Below are 20,838 nucleotides of genomic sequence, written 5' to 3'. Positions count from 1 at the left end.
ATTGTTTTTCTGTCCTTCATTTGTTTGCTGTTGCTAAAACTAATTTTGAATGCAGCTATTCTGTTGTTCATTCTATGTAGACTTGTATTTAAGATGAATGCACATATTTTGTGAAAACCCAAATGTCCATCTGCAAAGAGGATGCTGTGCCTCCTAATTTAAATTGCATTCTCAAATTTTTTCAATAGCTCAACAAATATGAAACCATACTTTGTGTTACAGTGCAAGTCAAATGAAAATTAATAGAATCTTGTAAAACTTTGAGTATGTTTTTGTATTTTTGTGACTCCTTGATTTATGTCTTCGTTTTTCTTAGTTTTGAATGTCTGAATTACATGGGTCATGGATTTTGGTACATGGTGCGTTTTTATGGAGTAACTAAATACATAAACATGCCCTCACCAAATAATTTTTATATTCTAAAGAAAGATGTCCCATATAGCTCAGCTGCTTCATAGTTAATACTTCAGATTTGCATTCATGTGTATAAATGTTACTGACTTTATACTATTGTGCATAAAGTCTAAGTCCACCCAGGCAGGAGCCAAAACATGATGCAGGAAGATGCACATAGTATGGAACTTGTATCAACTTTTCACTCTCCTCGTTTTGCTCTTTGCTTTGTTTTCCTTTCCTAGATTGTGTCCATTTTCAACACTTAGTCAGTCATTAGAAAATATTACATTTTGTTCTTAATAATCACCAGATGAAGTTGAATGTAAAGGGTAATAATTGGGGGAGGCAATGAACTGTTAATCCAGAGACCCAGATAATGTTCTGGGAACCTGGGTTCAAATCCCATCATGGCAGATCATGGAATTAAAATTCAGGAAAAATCTGGGATTAAGAGTCCAATGTTGACTATGCATCCACTTTTTGTTGTTGGAAAACCTATCCATGATTAGAGGTTTATATCATGAGTGGCACGGATAGGGTAAATAGACAAGGTCATTTCCCTGGGGTGGGGTAGTCCAGAACTAGAGGGCATAGATTTAGGGTGAGAGGGGAAAGATATAAAAAAGACCTTAAGGGACAACCTTTTCATGCTGAGGGTGGTGTGTGTATGGAATGAGCTGCCAGTAGAAGTGGAGGCTGGTGCAAGTACAAGATTTTAAGACTCATCTGGATGTGTATGTGAACAGGAAGGGTTTAGAGGGATATGGGCCAAATGCTGGTAAATGGGACTAGATTAATTTAGGATATCTGGTTGACATGGATGAATTGGACTGAAGGGTGTGCTTCCATGCTGTACATCTCTATGACTCAATGTCCTTTAGGGAAGGAGACCGCTGTCCTTCTCTGGTCTGGCCTGCATGTGATTCCAGACCTCCAACAATGTGGTTTATTCTTAACTGCCTTCTGGGCAATAAACGCTGGCCTAGCCAGTGATGCCCTCATTTCGTGAATGAATGAAAAACATTCCAGCTGAGAGGATGTTCTGCACAGTTATCTGAAAAGGTTTTATGTACAGCATAGAATGCAAGCATTACCTTGCTAATCTCATTACTCACGTTGGGGCTAAATGTAGGTCTACCTGGTTTACTTAGCACAATTTTTTTTCTTCTTTTTTGCTCAATGGATGAGAGAAAAATAAATTTGCCCTCCTTTTATTTTCAGTATTTTTTGGATGACGCTGATGCATACCATTCTTAAATGGTACACATCAGTCCATTCATCCATCCGTCAGTCCAGAAGCACATTAGTTTAGATTAGATTACTTAGTGTGGAAACAGGCCCTTCGGCCCAACAAGTCCACACCGACCCGCCGAAGCGTAACCCACCCAGACCCATTCTCCTACATTTACCCCTTCACCTAACACTACGGGCAATTGAGCATGGCCAATTCGCCTAACCTGCACATTTTTGGATTGTGGGAGGAAACCGGAGCACCCGGAGGAAACCCACGCAGACACTGGGAGAATGTGCAAACTCCACACAGAGTCGCCTGAGGCGGGAATTGAACCCGGGTCTCTGGCGCTGTGAAGCAGCAGTGCTAACCACTGTGCTACCGTGCCGCCCACAAGCAAGCAAGCAAGCAAAATAAAAAATAGCAGGAGTAGGCTGTTCAACCTCTTGAGCATGCTCTGTCATTCAACAAGATTATGGCTGCTCTGATTGTTGAATCAACTCCAGTTTCCTGCCATGCTGCCATACCTGAACTCTTTTGTCACCAGCCATATGTCTAACTAGGCCTTGAATATGTGCAATGACCCAGCTTTCCGGCTTGCTGAGGAAGAGAATTTCAAACACTAAATGACCCCCGCAGAAGAAATTCCTACTGATTTCAATCCTAAATGGGAGCCCTGTTATGTTTAAATTGTCTCTCACCCTGCCCTCCACCCCCTCTTCAAAAATGCTGTTCTTGATAAATAATGTGAATGTTAAATGTGTTTTTAAAAGTTGTTAAAGGGACTGTGCATAGAATGTTTTTTTATTCTTAAAGAAAACATTTTAATTCAAAACAGCCCAATGTATCAGCATTTGCTTTGCTGAAACCTATCCGACACTTCTTGAGTAAGGCTTTGCACCTTCAATGTAATGATTGCCTGCCCTTATTCATTTTGTGCTTTGGAATTTTTCTGTTTCCTTCATGTGTCTGAAGACATTGAAGCGCAATCAGAAGTATGCGAACCATTTCATTGTCTATATTCATTTGAGTTCGTGGAATGGAACTGTTTCTCCTCAACCCTATGATAACTGCATAATGCCATTACAATTCCTCAATTTTCACATTGCTCAGTTATTGTAATAAATGGGAGCAACTTGTGATTGAAGGTCTATAATCTATTCTTGCTATTTGGGAACTTGGGTGTAGAAGTAAATTGTTTTTTGGTATTTAGTTCTGTGAATGTGACTTGTGTTTTATGAAGGTCAGAAACTCTTTGTAGCAGTGGTCAAAACTGCCTTTCCAAGAAATCGTCTAACTTAAATGACTGGACAAGCTATCTGGTGAGATTCCAGCAGTATTTACTAAAGTCGATGGAGGCATTGATCAGTCAGGACGGGTCCTGAGTTTTGGGGTAAGCTTGCCAATTGGATACAAAATTAGCTTTATGGTAGGAGACCGAAGTTGGTGATAGAGGGTTGCTTTTTGGACTGGAGGCCTGTGACTTGCGGTGTTCCATATGGATAGGTACTGGGTCCACTTTTGTTTGTTATTTATATAAACGATTTGCATAGAATATAGGTGGCATGGTTAGTAAGTTTGTGGATGACACCAAAGTGAAAAAGATTATCTAAGACTGCAAAGAGGTCTTGATCAATTGAGTTAATGGGCTGAGGAATGGCGGATTGAATTTAATTTGGATAAATGTGAGATATTGCATTTTGGTAAACACAAGGACAGGACTTATACCATTAATGGTAGGGCCCTAGGTAGTTTTGTAGAACAGAGACACCTAGGGGTTCAGGTACATAATTCTTAAAGTTTGCATCACACGGTGGACAGGGTGGTTAAGGTGTTTAGCACGCTTGCCTTCATTGCTCAGACCTTTGAGTACAGGACATTGATGAAGCCTCTTCTGGAGTACTGTGTCCAGTTCTGGTTGCCTGTTATGGGAGGGATATTATTAACCTGAAGAGGGTTCAGAAAAAATTTACCAGAATGTTACTGAGAATGGAGGGTTTGAGTTATAAAAATAGGCTGGGACTTTTTCCACTGGCATATAGGAGGTTGTGGGGTTACCTTTTATAGAGGTGTATAAAATCATGAGGGGCATAGATAAGGTGAATAAAAAGGTCTTTTCCCTAAAGTGGGGGAGTTCAAAACTAGAGGGTGCATTTTTAAGATGAGAGAAGAAAAAATTTAAAAAGGACTTGAGGGGCAACTTTTTTTTAATAGTGGTTCGTGTGTGTAATGAAATGTCAGAGAAAGTGATAGATGCAGGTACTGCGACAACATTTAAAAGACATTTGGGTAAGTACATGAATGGCAAAGGTTTGGAAGGAGATGGGCCAAATGCAGGCAGGTGGCATAGTTTGGGAACATGATCGGCGTGGACTTGTTGGAACAAAAAGCCTGTTTTCTGGCTTTTTTCTGATTTAATATCTATGACCCAGCACAACAGATGGAGAGAGACCACAAACAAATCCAGTTAAGAGAGAAGGATCTATACCAGCAGAAGGGCAGTATCTACTCATCAGAACTGGAAAGGAGTCTAAGTCTTTGCTGTTTTCGTCCAAGTAAACAAGACTGAGAAAAGCCCTGACTTGTTTTTACTCTTGGAGTTCAGTGAGTTAGCTTGTGTCTGTTTGTCAAGAGTTGAGAGATCTCCAGCATCTGCAGTCCTCACTTTTTCTCCTTGTCTCCTGAGACATACAGACACAGTAACAGAGCAAATCACATCTGGTGAATGTACCAAAATTCACCAAAAGTAAATGACACTAAACCCATCAGTTGAATAAGAAGTTAAAGCATGAAGATAGGTATGATACTTCACCAGGGTTGAGTATCTGTCTGGAAAGGATATTGTTCGGAAAAATGATTGAATCTTTCTTTTTGACATGTTATGACCAGATTTTTTCAAATCGTCAGAGTTTTTATTTCTGTGTAATATTCAGTGTAATATATTTTGTTTTATTCTGTTAAAACTATCTTGGCAGCCTGTTGTGAATTTGTTCAATGACTGACCACCATGGTAACCAAATTGCAAGCATAAAACTTAAGGTTTATCAAGCCAGTTTTACTCTGGGATTACCATCAGCTGGGATAATAACCAACTTTAATCTGTGGAAGGAGTGGGGCGGGGGGGGGGAGAAGGGGGGGGGGGGGGGGAGAAGGAAGAATAGAATTTGTAACTCCAAATGAAATTCCATTCAACCTTGGAAAAGGTAGCTTCTGGGTAGATTGTGGTGCTTGGCACACTGTCTATTTAGTTCCGAACCTACCCTCCTCACTTACAGCGCATATCAAAATTTTGGTATAGTACTATCTAGTTAGAGTTTACGTCCCCTCAGCAAAGCCTTGTAAGGAATTTCAATGCTTAAAGAGGAAGATAGCTGGACAAGGGAAAATAAACCGGTAGCTCCAAGCTAAACTATACACCCAATGATCCCATGATCTTAGGTAATGATTAGTAATGTTCAAAAAAAGTTCTTTTGCAAAATGTTCACATTAACTAGCATTCTCTGTACTTTGCATCACTGTAAAGTAACTTTTCCATGTATTTGTCCAATGACTGTGCTAAAACTTCATTTTCTAGTGCAGGCTACAGGATTATTATATTCAAAGACCTTCATCTTAAGGGCCAGTGTGTTCCCTCATTATACTGAGGATGACTATACAATGTGTTCTATTCAAACTTAAAGCTGTCGATTTAGATTTTACATTAAGATATGCACATTTAATTTCTGTTCTGTTAGAACGGTGTTTGTATTTTGTTCTTCTGTGAAGCTGAAAGTGTGTCATATGCCACATGAAAAAAAAGCACTCATCAAAAATCTGAGTCACATGAGCATTCCTTTTTTTTAAATCGATGAAGTAGAGAATTTTCCCCATAACAACTTGTTGCTTGGAAGTTATGAGGCTGTAAAAACAAAAAAAAAACTGTTCACTTATTTTCAGTTTTTCTTGACTGAAATGTGACCCATTTTAATTTAAGATTTAACATGAGGCTTTCCTTTGAGTAGTTTAAAACAAAAAGGAGCTGTTGTTGGGCATTTGCTGTGATGAGTTGCATTCTCCACTTCAGTGGAGCTTCACTCACCACTCAATAATTTGTTGAATATGTTTACTGAGGCGAATATATGCTCAAAGATTTTGAGAAGTACCAGCAGTACCTGAAAGTTATCCAGGCATGACTGCTGATGTGGTCAGTAGTAACCGGTGATCTGCCCAGTTAAGACAGGCCGTCACACCAGAGTTTGAAGCTCAAACAGTGCACCAGGAGGAACTTAAAAAGAAGCTGTCGCCTTTTGCCAAGCTCAGCATTTAATATGCGTGCTCCTCCAGTACTGGCAAACCTGCACCAATATTTCACAGACCATAAGACATCGGAGCAGAAATTAGGCCATTTGGCCCATCAAGTCTGTTCCACCATTCAATCCTGGCTGATAGGTTTTTCAACCCCATTTTCCCGCTTTCTCCACGTAAACTTTGATCCCCGTGGCAATCAAAAGCTTATCTATCTCAGTTTTAAATATACTCGACCTGGCCTCCAAAGCCTTCTGTAGCAATGAATTCCATAGATTCACCACTCTCTGGCTAAAAAAGTTGCTTCTCATCTCCATTCTAAAAAGTCTTCCCTTTACTCTACTCTAAGGCTGTGCTCTCAGATACTCTTCTTTCCTGCAAATGGAAACAGCTTCCCAACATCCACTCTCTCCAGACCATTCAGTATTCTGAAAGTTTTAATCAGATTCCAACCCCCCCCCGTTCTAAATTCCATTGAGTATAGTCCCAGAGTCCTCGAACGTTCCTCATATGTTAAGCCTTTTGCTCATGCCATCATTCTTGTGAACCTCCTCTGGACCCACTCCAGGGCCAGTACATCTTTCCTGAAGTATGGGGCCCAAAATAACTCTCAATACTCCAAACGTGGTTTTACCGGAGCCTTATTAAGCCTCAGAAGTACATCCCTGCTTTTATATTCTAGTCCTCTTAAGATGAATGACAATGGCATTCTCATTGCATTAGAATCATTTGTAAAGTGGAGGAGCGTACTTAAAAGTCCTTTTACTCTGGAAGCTTTCATTAATTCATAGAATATCCTTCTTTATATTTACTTATTTTGATTTTTTTACAGCAAAGTAAAAGTTCTTTTACAGCATGCATGAAATAATTGTTAGATTTGAAAGAAAACAATTATCTTTAAATTTGATTGAATCCAGAGCAGTCCACGCAAGTGTGGTTTACTGATTGTGATAGCTTCTCTCGGTGTTTTAACTGTGTCTGTATATATATATGAAATAGATAAACTTTTAATTCTGTAAATTTTCCAAAACAGATCCCACTGGAGTCATGTTTGACACTCGATTCAAAGCAGTGATGGCCCAGGGAGGATCTAATGACAACATAAAGGAAAAGGTAGCAATATTTCCGACATATATCCTATTGTATTTAGTGAACAAGTCGATGACAATGAATTGTGCTCTTTGATTCCGTAGTTTTAGAATTTCCAATTATGTTGCCAAACACTGGTAGTTGATAACATTAGATTATTTGTTTTTGGACTATGATTGAGAAATCTACCCATCATTTTGAACAGATTTCCTAATCTTCTTGAAAGTAATTTGATGGTTGTTTTCCCTCGTAGCTACTAAGGTTTAAAAACAAATTCATTATTTCACCATGTTAGATTGGTTTTCTTTGGCTATAAATTTGTGTAATATTTTAAAATACGCAGTAGTCTTCACTGAATATTTGTTGCTTTCAACTTGCCAGCTCTGGATAATATGAACCTGAATCCAGTCCATTTAATAATTTGGCCCATCACAATTATTTGAGCCAATGTTACACTGAAAGAAATGTCATTTATGTGGTGATTGAATGCAATGCTCATTTTAAAAGGCATTTAGTAGTTTATCTAGTAGGCTCTCTTAAATAAACTAATGTGGGTGAGTGCTTATTTTTTTTCTCCCAAAGATGGGAACACTTGTACATCAGTAAGAAATTAATAGCAGTAGGTTTTGTGGAACATTGCTGTCTGCAAACCTAGCAATGCATCCTGATGCAACAATGTGAAAACCTATAACTGTCTAACTTTATGTACTTGAGTAGGAGTGATATAATACACTGTCACTTTTTCCTTTAGCGTAATAGTCCAAATTGGATTAGCCGTGCTAAATTGCCCATAGTTTGGGGATGTGTAGGTGAGGTGGATTAGCCATGGGAGGCACAGGGTTGCGGGTGGGAGGGGTGAGTCTGGGTGAGATGTTCTTTGGAGAGTCAATGTGGACTTGAGCCAAATGGCCGATTTCCACACTATAGGAATTCTTATCTTTAGTTACTAATGTTGCAAGGTTTAAGGGAAAAACTTTTTGCAAATGAAGTATCCTACACATCCTCAAGATATCCAAAAATACTTGCCAGTGTAAATGTAATTAATTGTGGTAGTTATTTATGTTTTGAAGCAATGATTTCCTAAAGAAGTGACTTTTTCTCAACCATGTCTTTTCTTGAGTACTTAAGCATTGTATATAGCAACTGGCAGTGGTTCTGCTCCCTTTGCCATTCATCAACAATATCAGCATTCCTCAGTATGGAAATAAGCTTGTGCAATTTGTTGAGACCCTTTGTTTAACTCTTAATGTAAAGAACACACACACACACACCTGCTGGTTTCTCTCTCTCTCTCACACACACACACACACACACACACACACACACACACACACCTGCTGGTTTTACTGTGTCCATCCAACAGAAATTAGGGATTTAGAACTAGTTTCTCATCATTTCTTAAAATTCATTGGAAAGAAGGGAATGAGGAGAGGCAAGAAAAACTAAATACTAGTTTTAAGAGGGATTCGTGAACAGACACCTCCTTTTCCTCCCCCCCCCCCCCACCTTTTAGCTGGGTAATTCATTGAAGGTGGCAGAACAAGGTGATTATGCTGTTAAACATATGGGATCCTTTATTTTGCATATACATAAGACTTGTAGGGCATCTTCCATAAAGGGGCATGATGAACTGTGTCTGTACATAAATCAAACTGAATTAGAGTCATAGAGGTGTACAGCATGGAAGCAGACCCTTTGGTCCAGCCTGTCCATGCCGACCAGACATCCCAACACAATCTGGTCCCACCTGCCAGCACCCGGCCCATATCCCTCTAAACCCTTCCTATTCACACACTCGTCCAAATGCCTTTTAAATGTTGCAATGTACCAGCCTCCACCACTTCCTCTGGCAGCTCATTCCATACACATACCACCCTCTGTGTGAAAAGGTTGCCCCTTAGGTCTCTTTTATATCTCTTTTAAAAATGGAGCCAGTTCTGTATCCAAGTGGCTAGTTCTCCCTGTATTCCGTGATATCTAACCTTGCTAACCATGGGGAACCTTGTCGAACGCCTTACTGAAGTCCATATAGATCACATCTACCACTCTGCCCTCAGTAATCTTCTTTGTTACTTCTTCAAAAAACTCAATCAAGTTTGTGAGACATGACTTCCCACGCACAAAACCATGTTGACTATCACTAATCAATCCTTGCCTTTCCGGATACATGTACTTCCTGTCCCTCAGGATTTCCTCCAACAACTTGCCCACCACCGACGTCAGCCTCACTGGTCTATAGTTCCCTGACTTGTCCTTACCACCCTTAAACAGTGGCACCACGTTAGACAACCTCCAGTCTTCCAACACCTCACCTGTGACTATTGATGATACAAATATCTCAGCAAGAGGCCCAGCAATCACTTCTGTAGCTTCCCACAGAATTCTGGGGATTTATCCACCTTTATGCGTTTCAAGACATGGAACACTTCCTCCTCTGTAATATGGACATTTTGCAAGGTGTCACCATCTATTTCCCTGCATTCTATATCTTCCATATCCTTTTCCACAGTAAATACTGATGCAAAATACTCGTTTAGTATCTCCCCCATTTTCTGCAGCTCCACACAAAGGCCGCCTTGCTGATCTTTGAGGGGCCCTATTCTCTCCCTCGTTACCCTTTTGTCCTTAATATATTTGTAAAAACCCTTTGGATTCTCCTTAATTCTATTTGCCAGAGTTATCTCATGTCCCCTTTTTTGCCCTCCTGATTTCCCTCTTAAGTATACTCCTACTGCCTTTATATTCTAAGGATTCACTCGATCTATCCTGTCTATATTTACATATGCTTCCTTCTTTTTCTTAACCAAACCCTGAATTTCTTTGTTCATCCAGCATTCCCTGTACCTACCAGCCTTTCCTTTCACCCGAGCAGGAATATTCTTTCTCTGGATTCTCGTTATCTCATTCCTGAAGGCTTCCCATTTTCCAGTCGTCCCTTTTACTTGCAAACATCTGCCCCCAGTCAGTTTTTGAAAGTTCTTGCCTAATACCGTCAAAATTGGCCTTTCTCCAATTTAGAACTTCAACTTTTAGATCTAGTCTATCTTTTTCCATCACTATTTTAAGTCTAATAGAATTATGCTCGCTGGCCCAAAAGTGCCCCCCACTGACACCTCAGTCACCTGCCCTGCCTTACTTCCCAAGAGTAGGTCAAGTTTTGCACCTTCTCTAGTAGGTACATCCACATCCTGAATCAGAAAATTGTCTTGTACACACTTAACAAATTCCTCTCCATCTAAACCCTTAACATTATGGCAGTCTCAGTCTATGTTTGGAAAGTTAAAATCCCCTACCATAACCACCCTATTATTCTTACAGATAGTTGAGATCTCCTTACAAGTTTATTTCTCAATTTCCCTCTGACTATTTGGGGGTCTATAATACAATCCCAATAAGGTGATCATCCCTTTCTTATTTCTCAGTTCCTTGATGAATTCAGTAATTTAGTCTTTTGAATTAAACAGGTTCAGATCAGACTTCCTTTGATAAGTTGTCATGAACAACTCCAGAAAGGATTGTTTTATATCACTGCCTTAAGCTTTGAATGCTGATTTCCTTCTACTTTTCAGTTGGAAATTAATTTCAAAACTAACTTCGGCATAAATCTCAGTAAAGCCTGATTGCATTCTTGCACCTACTCACGTAATCCCAATCAGTATTTTTCTTTGTTTTTGTGCTCATGACAGCAAAAATCCTTCATTGTTCAAAGTCCAAGCTTCTCAACACTACTCTGAATTTGTAGCAGATTACCATACCACATTATAAAAATTCTTTATGCACTCACTGCATGCCCATGGAACAAAACCACTTTTTGTACCAGAAGTGTAATACGCTTTCAGATATTAAGGACATAATATTGCTGCAAACTAACTTTATATTCCAATGGTGATTGCATTATTTCACATCCTCTCCCACACACACCCAAAAAAGGCTTCATTGAAAGATTTCCAGACAACCCAGTGAGTTTATAACTCTCTGCATTAACCCTGCAATTAGATTAAAATTGATCATTTTGAAGCAAATTTTCTCATTAATTGTTTTCCTTTACTTGAAAATGTGACTGGGGATCCCTTTTACTGATTATTAAAACTTTGTAATTGACCTGACTTGGTAATCTTAAGAAAGCAGTGGAACTAAGGAGATTGTTTTTGATGCCACAGTTTTAGTATGGAGCTCAGAATTACTGGGGATGAAATTCACCTTAGTCAGCAACACAGAACTGAATGAAAAAGAAAATCGGATGCTGTTTTATGAAACTGTAGTGCTGAGGCAAAATTTGCCCAAATGTCCTGTCAGATTTTTTTTCTTATATTCACTCGTGGGACATGGGCATTTATTGTCTGCCCCTAGTTGCCCTTGAGAAGGTGGTGGTGGTGATCTGCCTTTTTGGTCGACCTATTGCAGCAGTTCAATGCCATTAGGGAGGGAATTCCAGAATTTTTACCCAGCAACCGTGAAGGAACAGGAATATATTTCCAAGTCTGGATAATGAGTGGCTCAAAGGGTGCATGCAGGTGGTGGTGTTCCCATGTATCTGCTGTCGCTGCCCTTGTCCTTCCTTGATGGAAGTGGCCGTGGATTTGAAAGGAGCTTTGGTGAATTTCTGCAGTGCCTACTGCTGCAATTGAGCACTGGTGATAGAGGGAATGGATGTTTGTGGACATGGTGCTAATTCAACTGTCTCCCTTGTCCTGGATGGTGTTAAGCTTCTTGAGTGTTGGAGGTACACTCACCCAGGCAAGTATTCCATCACACTCCTGATTTATGCCTTGCAGATGGTGGACAGACATTGGAGAGTCAGGAGGTGGGTTACTTGCCACAGTATTCCGAGTTCTGACCTGCTCTTGTAACTACTGTTTGTGTGGTGAGTCCAGTTGAGTTTCTGGTCAGTGGTAACCCCCAAGATATTGATAGTGGGGATTCAGTGATGATAACACCATTGAATGTCATGGGGCAGTAGTGCAATTCCATCTTATTGGAGATGGTCATATGGTCATGGCCTGGCATTTGTGTGGTGTGAATGTTACTTGCCAGCCCAAGTCTGGATGTTGTCCAGGTCTTGCTGCATTTGAGCATGCACTGCTTCAGTATCTGAAGGGTCAGCTCATTCTTGGTGGGCTGAAGGGCCTGTTCTTGTGCTGTACTGTTCTTTGTTCAATGTTCAGCACCAAAGCAAAATCATCGAACATCTCCATTTCTAACCTTCTGATGGAGGGAAGGTCATTGATGAAGCAACTGGAGATGAGTGGGCTAGTTTGAATGTGGCCTTGATGTCAAAAGCTGTCACTCTCACTTCTCCTCTGGAATTTAGTTCTTTTGTCCATGTTTGAACCAAGGCTGGAATGAGGTCAGGAGATAAGTGGCCCTGTCAGAACCCAAACTGGGTGTCACCAAGCAGGTTATTGCTGAGCAGGTGTTGCTTCTTAACACTGTTGACAACATCTTGCGTCACTTTACCGATGATGGGGTGGAAATTGGCTGGGTTAGATTTGTCCTGCTTTTTACCTACAGGACATACCTGGGCAATTTTCCACATTGCTGGGTAGATACCAGTGTTGTATCTGTACTGGAACAACTTGGCTGGGGGAATGGCAGACTCTGGAGCACAAGTCTTCAGAATGTTGTCAGGCCCCATAGCCTTTATATATCACATAGTGTGAATCAAGTTGGCTGAAGACTGGTATCTGTAATGCTGGGGACTACTGGACGAGGATGAGATGAATCATCCACTTAGCACTTCTGGCTGCAGATTGTTGCGAATGCTTCAGTCTTGTCTTTTGCACTAATGTATTGGTTTCTTCCATCATTGAGGGGAGGGATATTTGTGAACCCGGCGCCTCCAGTGAGTTGATTAATTGTCCTTCACCATTCACAACTGCATGTGGCAGGACTGCAAAGCTTAGATCTGAGCCATTGGCTGTCAGATTGCTTAACTGTATCTATCACATGATGCCTATGCTGTGTGACATCAAGTAGTCCTGTTTGGTAGTTTCACCAGGTTGACACCTCATTTTCAGGTATGTCTGGTGCTGCTCCTGGTGTGCCCTCTTAAACTTTCCGCTGAAACAGCATTAATCCCCCTGGCTTGATGGTAATGGTTGTGTGGGGAATATGCCAGGCCATGAAATTGCAGATTGTGCTGGAGTACAATGTGCAGCTCTTGATGACCCACAGCATCTCCTGGATACCCAGCCTCGAGTTGCTAGATCTGTTTGAAGTCTGTCCCATTTAACATGGTGATAATGCCACACAACACAATGGAAGGTATTCTCAACATGAATATAGGACTTTGTCTCCATCAAGACTGTGCAGTGGTCACTCTTACTGATAACGTCATGGACAGGTGCATCTGCATCCAGCAGATTGGTAAGGATGTGGTCAAGTATGTTTTACCCTCACCACCTGATGCAGACCCGGACTCGCAGCTGTTTCCTTTAGGACCCGAACAGCAGTTGTTGAGTCACTCTTTATGATGGACATTGAAATCTCCCACCCAGAGTACCTTGTCCACCTTCAGTGCTTCCTCCAAGTCTCGTTCGTTATGGTGGTGTACTGATTCATTGGCTGAGGGAGGATGGTATATCAAAATCAGCAGGAGGTTTCCTTACCCATGTTTAATTCTGAAGCCATGAGACTTCATGGTATCTGGAGTCAATGTCAAGGACTCCCAGGATAACTCCCTCCCGACAGTATACCCAGTGCCACCACCTCTGCTGGGTCTGTCGATGGGACAGGATGTATCAGGACATAGATGGTGATTGTGGTGTTTGGGACATTACCTGTAAGATGAGTATGACTTCTGTCAGGTTGTTGCTTGACTAGTCTGAGACGGCTCTTCCAATTTTGAAAATAGCCCCAAGATTTTAGTCAGAAGGATTTTGAAGGATGAACAGGGCTGTTTCTGCCATTGTCTTTTCGGTGCCTGGGCCGATGCCAAGTGGCCCACCCAGTTTCCTTTCTTTGTGTAGACTTTGTCGCGATTGCTACAACGGAGTGGTCTGTTAGGCCATTTCAGGGAGCAGTTGAGAGTCAAATCATATTGCTATGGGTCTGGAGTCACATGCAGGCAAGACCAGGTGAGGATGGCAGATTTCTTTCCCTGAAAGACATTAGTGAACCAGATTGGCTTTTCTGACAATTGACAATGATTAGACTCTTAGTCCAGATTTATTTTTAAATTGAATTCAAATTCCACCACTTGCCATGATGGATTTTGAAACCTGGTTCCCAGAACATAAGTTCTGGATTAGTTGCCTTGCTACAATACCTCTAGACCATTGCCTCCCTTGTTTCCAATATCCATACTAGAATAAGTGTTTATACACTTGGATCCCCCTGCAATTGGCAATTTAAGATGGCGGCGATCTGAGAAGATCACACTGCAGAGCTTCGCATCGCAGCAGGAGCAAGATGGTCCTTTAACCTGCCCAACCCAGGTCATCAGGATTTCTTGGGGCGTTGGAAAGATTGTGGAGCCCCAAGAAACATTTAAAAATTGACTTAGCTGTATTTTCAGCTGTCCCGAAATGCCGAAAAAAGGAGGAGGAGCATCCGAGGCCGGGTCTGCAGCTCAGCTTCCAGCAGCCTCGGGACCAATTACTCTCCAGGACCTGGTGAACCAGCTCTCAAAATCTCGCAAGATGCTGGGGAAACAGATTGAAGAGAAGTTGGCTCCAGTCTCTCTCATGCTGCAGAAGCATGAGCAGCAACTCGGAGACTTGGAGAAGAGGACGGATGAGGTGGAGCACAGGGTCACAGTGGTGGAAACTGATGCCAGTTCATTCAAGGAAGAGATCCAAGCCCTGAAGACGCAGGTTCGTAATTTGCGTGACCAAGTGGATGATCTTGAAAACTGGGGCAGGAGAAAAAACATTCGGATCATCGGTCTGTCTGAGGGTAAAGAAGGTGAGCGGCCTGCGGGATTTGTTGAAGATTGACTTTCGAAATTCCTTAACTTGGAGGCTGGCATGAGAGGATTGAAGATAGAGAGGGCTCACCGGGTCACAGCGCGGCGGTCAGGTCTGGGTCAACGCCCTCGTCCTTTCCTGGTGCGGTTCCATCATAACCAGGATAAGGAGAGAGTCATGGAGGCTTCCAGACTCCAGGGGAAGGATCCAAAGGCTCTAATTTACGAGGGGTCTAAGGTCATGTTTTTTCAGGACTTTTCAGCGGCGGTGATCCAGAAACAAAAATCATATGATGGTGTCAAGAGAAGATTGAAGGAGCTTGGGATTCAGTACTCCCTGAGATATCCAGCAGTGCTTCGGATCACCTTAGATGGATCCATGCATCTCTTTGACACATCGGACAAGGCAAGAGACTTTGTGGACAAACTAACCTAATTTAAACAATTGTAGTATGTATAAATATTGTTGCTTGAGTATGCATTTATCATTCTGTAAAAGAAATGGAGGAAATCCGATTGGAGCTTTGTTTTTCCCCCTTTTTTTACCCTCTATTGATAATAATTTGGTTCAAACTATGTCTGGCGGTGGTTAAGATGTACATTTTAAATTTCTAAGTTAGGACATACCAAAGGATGGGTGGGGTATTTATTCCCCTTTTTTTATATAAAAGAATTTTTTTTTATTCATACTGATATTCTATGGGGTGTTTATTCTTTTTAGCTTGTGCTTGCGATGCGGCTCTAGCTGGGAGAAGTGAAGGTGGTTGAGATGGTTAGATGCCTATTTATGGGCAGTCCGGGACGGGTAGTTGCCCCCTCCGGGCAGGGGGTGAGTTCCCCGACTCAGCGCTATTGGCGCTGTAGATGTTGGTTTGTTTTCTGGTTTTGTTGTTTTTTATTTTTAATAATTTTGTATGTTTGTTAAATGTAGTGGTTTTAGTTTATGTAGTTCTTATATTTGGTGGAACATGCGACACTAAGGCTCAGCAATTTGTGGTTCGGGTTCCTCCTCTCTGGAATTTAAATGTAATTGCAGAAGATTATGGCTAATGATTTGATTAAATGGTGTACCTGGAATATCAAGGGAAGTCACTCGCCAATTAAGAGGAAGAAGGTACTCTTGAGTCTTAGAAAGGAGAAGGTGGATATTGCTTTGTTACAGGAGACACATTTGGATGACAAGGAGCATCTGAAATTACAGCAGAATGGCTTTGACCAAGTTTATTTTTCTTCATTTAATATCAGAAGTAGGGGAGTGGCTATATTGATTAGGAGAAAATCTCTCTTTTAAATTGTTGGACTGTGTTAAAGACACATATGGGAGGTTTGTAATTCTTAAAGCCTTGATAAATGGGGAAGAATATGGCATTTTAAATGTTTATTGTCCCCCAGCTCATCCTCTTAAATTCTTGGTAGATGCTTTTTCTAAACTGATAAGTCTCAAGTCTCAGCACATCATTATAGGGGGAGATTTTAACTGCCTCATGGACCCCACAGTAGACAGGTTGCCTAAAGGTCCCTCCATATCCCCTTTGCACAAACTGAATAGTTATTGGGTTTGTGTGGGGAATTAGGGTTGGTGGATGTCTGGAGGTGTCTCCATCCTACAGGTAGGGATTTCATGTTTTTCTCCAATCCGCATAGATGTCACACGAGGATTGATTTTTTTTCTGACCCCTGCGGTAACCCTGGATCTGGTGGCATCCTGTACAATTGGTAATATTGCCATCTCTGATCATGCTCCAGTGTACCTCATGGTTAAGATTAAGGATGTTACAGTGGATTCAAGGTACTGACAAATGGACCCCTTTATTCTCATGGACAGTAAGTTTGTGGAGTATTTCTCGAGGGAATTTCGGGCATTTCTAGACATCAACATAGGCTCAGTTGATAGCTCATCAGTTCTCTGGGAAACTGCCAAAGCTTATGCCAGGGGGTTAGTTATTTCATATTCCATCAGTAGGAAGCGGCAGAAGGGTGAGCAGCAACATCTTCTTGAAGTATGGTCGAAGGCAGCCGAGAAGGCCTATTTTGACAGACCCTACAGAGGATTACAGCACTGCAGTCTGCACTAAATTCCGTGCTCATACAGGTGGCAAAGAAGGAGCTGGCTTTTGCAAAGCAAAGGTTATACAAGCATGGTGACAAGCCAGGCAAATACTTAGCATACCTTGCCAGAAAGAGAAGTGCCCCACAAACCATTACAGCGATTAGGGAAAGGTCTTGGAACCTAACCTGTGATTCTAAAAAGATGCACACAGAAAGAGAACAGGGCACATGGAAAGTGAATGGGGCACACGGAACATGAATGTGGCGTTCCAGAGATCCTACTCTAAGTTGTGTCAGTCTGAGAATTGTGAGGAGGGGCAGGCCAAAATGGAATCCTTTTTTAGAGATCTGAAGCTCCCAGGTGTGACTCGCGAACAACAGTCCTTTCTCAATGCCCCCTTATCAGAGCAAGAAGTGCAGGAAGCTGTGAGGCAGCTTCAGAGTGGAAAGGCGCCTGGTCCTGACTGACTTCCCAGTGAATTCTATAAGGAATTTATAAGTATACTGTCAGGCCCGATGCTGAATATGTTTAATGATTGTCTCCCACCATCTCTGAGAGAGGCCAATGTTTCACTTATCCTTAAAAAAGGGAAGGATCCGGAAGACTGTGCTTCATACAGGCCCATCTCGCTCTTAAATGGGGACTTTAAGATCCTCTCTAAGGCTCTTGCCTTAAGGTTGGAGACTGTGTTACCCTCTATTATTAAAGAGGATCAGACAGGTCACAGATCCTCCAATAACGCTAGGAGGTTGCTTAACGTAATTCAAGCATGCCAACAGCAGTCAATACAGGGATTAGTGATTTCTTTAGATGCAGAGAAGGCATTTGACCGAGTTGAGTGGCCGTACCTTTTCTGTATTCTCGACCGGTTTGGTCTGGGCAAAGTTTTCATAAGATGGGTAAAGGTTCTCTACAGAGTACCTCTCGTGGTGGTCATCACCAATAGGGTACGATCAAGCAATTTTAATATTTCTAGGGGCAGCCGGCAGGGCTGTCCCCTTTCACCATTACTTTCTGCGTTGGTGATTGAACCGTTGACAGAGGCCATTCGTGGGAATCTCAATATATCAGCTCCAGAAATGGGGTCAAAATTACATAAGATCTCGCTATATGCAGACAATGTTCTAATTTTCTTGACAAATCCAGCAGTCTCAGTGCCTTGCCTGATACAATGCATTCACGCGTTTGGCGCTTTTTCAGGGTATAAGATTAATTTTGCTAAATCAGAGGCTACGCCTATGGATGGTCTTACGAAAGAGTTGGCTCTTGAGGGTGACTATAGATTCCCATTTAGGTGGTCACAGGGGGGTTTTGTGTATTTGGGCATATTCATTACTCCAGATCTGGATTGGCTGTTCAAAGCCAATTTTACTCAATTGTTTGAAAAAATTAAACAAGATCTCCAAAGATGGGAGGCACTTCCAGTCTCATGGTTGGGTCGGATAGCGCTTATTAAGATGAATATTCTCCCTCGTTTGCTGTACCCTATACGGATGCTCCCCCTGATTTTCAATAAACAAACACTCAGGGGACTGAACGGTTGGTTCAGCTCCTTTATCTGGCACCATAAACGGCCCCTCATTAAATTAGCCAAACTGCAGTTGACTCACAGATTGAGGGGATTTGACCTTCCGGACATTTAAAAATGACTAATTAAGTTCGCTTTTGACCTACGTGAGTGATTGGGTTTGTGGGGATCCTCTTTCAATATGACTAGATATCGTAGCCTCCCAGGCAAGGTGCCCCCTTACCAGTTTGCTGTTTTTGGACAAGGTGAGGACAGTTAGGGAATATTGCCATAACCCAATAGTCATCAATACTGTTAAAGCATGGAGGGCAATTCGGCAGAGGGAAGGTAATATTGGCAAAACATCTTTGTTCACACCTTCAGTGGGTATGTCGGGTTTTCAACCGGGTCTGATAGATTCAGGATTTAAACGTTGGGCAGCTAGGGGTATATCTTGCATGGGTGATTTATTTGAGGGAGATGTAATGATGTCCTTCGGTCAGTTAGTACGGAAGTGCACGTTATCTAATAGAGACCTCTTTCGTTTTTTTCAAGTGAGGGATTTTATTCAAACAAAGACCACACTTTTGACTGATCCCTACAAATCTGACATAGAAAGAGAGGTACTAAGGACTAAGAGCACACTCTCTGTCAGTACTTCATATCACTAATTGGGTGGTGCCACCTCAGATGAGTCTGATTGACTCTGCAGGATGTGGGAGGGAGAGCTGGGTGTTGAAGTTTCTTCAGAGGCATGGGAGGATATTTGGGAGAATGCAAGGAAGATGTCAATTTGCAATAGGACCCATGCTTTACAGCTGAAGATTCTCCACAGGGTCCACTTAGCCCCAGACCGTTTGTCAAAATTTAAACCAGGGGTATCTTCAGCATGTCCCAAGAGCAAGGTCTGCACGGGCACCCTTACCCATTGTCTTTAGTCTTGTGACAGGCTTCAAACATATTGGAGCGCTGTGGTGGGTGCAATGGAGAGGATTTTATGTGTAGGGGTGGAGAAGGACTCTATCTCTCCTTTTGGGCCTACCCATTGTATTTCCTGCAGACGCGCATAAGAAAACACTTTTCAATATTCTTACGTCTGTGCAAGGAAGAATATCTTGCTAGGTTGGATATCAGAAAACCCCCAGGCCTGTCGGGTTGGCGGAAGATTGTTATGGAGCATATCCCCCTGGATTTTCTCTCAAATATGGTACACCACAAAACTGAGAATTTTTACAAGACATGGCAACCCTTTTTGAAATACCTAGACACAGATTCATCTGCCACACTAACAAGGGCTTTTATATAGCCGTAATGATTGTGTTTCATGAGTCCAATATCCAGGGAGGAGGAACTGTGAATGTATGAGTGTTTTGTTTGGCTGGGCTGAGTTATTACTATTTATTTGTTTGTTGTTAGGTATTTATTTAGTTAGTTGAATAGCTAATTTAGGTTTTTGTTTTAATTTTATACTTCTCTATATATGTTTATACATTCATATAGGAGGGTGGGCTGGGGAATTTTTTATTATTTGGGTTTAGTTTTGTCCTATTTTTGTACTGTTTTGAATTGCATTGTTTTGTATTTGTTGTAATATTTAAAAATCTATTTTTTCTTAATAAAAATATATTTTTTTTAAAATTGCCAATTACAAAGTTCAGGGATATCATTGCAATTCAAGAGAATTTGCAGCACATCTTGCTCCGTCTTTTAGGCATTTTAAATTGTTCAGATGTTCAGGTAGACCTCTGGATCAGGTGGGTCTGAACCTCGACCACCTGGCTCAGAGGTGGGGACATTACCACTATAAGAGCCTCTCACTCCATCTTTTAGGCATTTTTCTCCTGTTTAGCTCTTCTATTTGGACCATGTAAAGTATAATTGTGTTTAAGATCATCTTTTGATGTTACCTTTCATATTTGCACTTTTGTTTTCTCAGATTAGTGCTGTCCGTGCAATAGTCCCTAACAGAAGTAATAATGAGATAATTCTAGTGTTGCAACATTATGATAACTGTGTCGACAGAACAGTACAAGCTTTTATGGAAGGTAAGACTTCTCTTTGTTTTATAACTTTTTATCCCCCTCAGTCACAGCTAAATCCAACTAACTTCCAAATGTATAGCAGCAATTTTCAAATACTGACCTTTGAAATTAAGGGCACAGAGATCAGGAGCCTTTAGACCCATGGTCTGTAAAACCAACAATGCAAATTCAAGTGATGAGCAGTATGGATAGCCTTTTCTATAAGAAACTTGTTTACAATGATGCAGTAAGTAGGATAGATGAAGCTACACAGTTTGCAATTTATTTCTTAGTTAAGCTCTTGGTTTAACTTTGTTTGAATGTATAAAATGTGCCCTATAAAGCAACTTCTTG

The 20,838-nt window shown here is 41.3% G+C and overlaps 1 protein-coding gene across 9 annotated transcripts in view; it reads left to right on the top strand.

Annotated features, from left to right (window-relative positions):
• LOC122543340 (spermatogenesis-associated serine-rich protein 2-like) overlaps positions 1-20,838 on the top strand; it is a 138,664-nt gene that overhangs the window by 45,311 nt on the left and 72,515 nt on the right. For all 9 annotated transcript variants that reach the window (XM_043681885.1, XM_043681883.1, XM_043681882.1 and 6 more), the window contains 2 exons: positions 6,945-7,024; positions 20,400-20,508. In XM_043681885.1, coding sequence (XP_043537820.1) covers positions 6,945-7,024; positions 20,400-20,508 — 189 coding nt within the window. The remainder of the gene's footprint in view (positions 1-6,944; positions 7,025-20,399; positions 20,509-20,838) is intronic.

The sequence above is a fragment of the Chiloscyllium plagiosum genome, chromosome 43 (genome assembly GCF_004010195.1).
Source record: "Chiloscyllium plagiosum isolate BGI_BamShark_2017 chromosome 43, ASM401019v2, whole genome shotgun sequence".
Classification (NCBI taxonomy): Eukaryota; Metazoa; Chordata; class Chondrichthyes; order Orectolobiformes; family Hemiscylliidae; genus Chiloscyllium; species Chiloscyllium plagiosum.
Note: the sequence above shows the minus strand (reverse complement) of the source record. Positions and strands in the feature narration are given on the sequence as shown.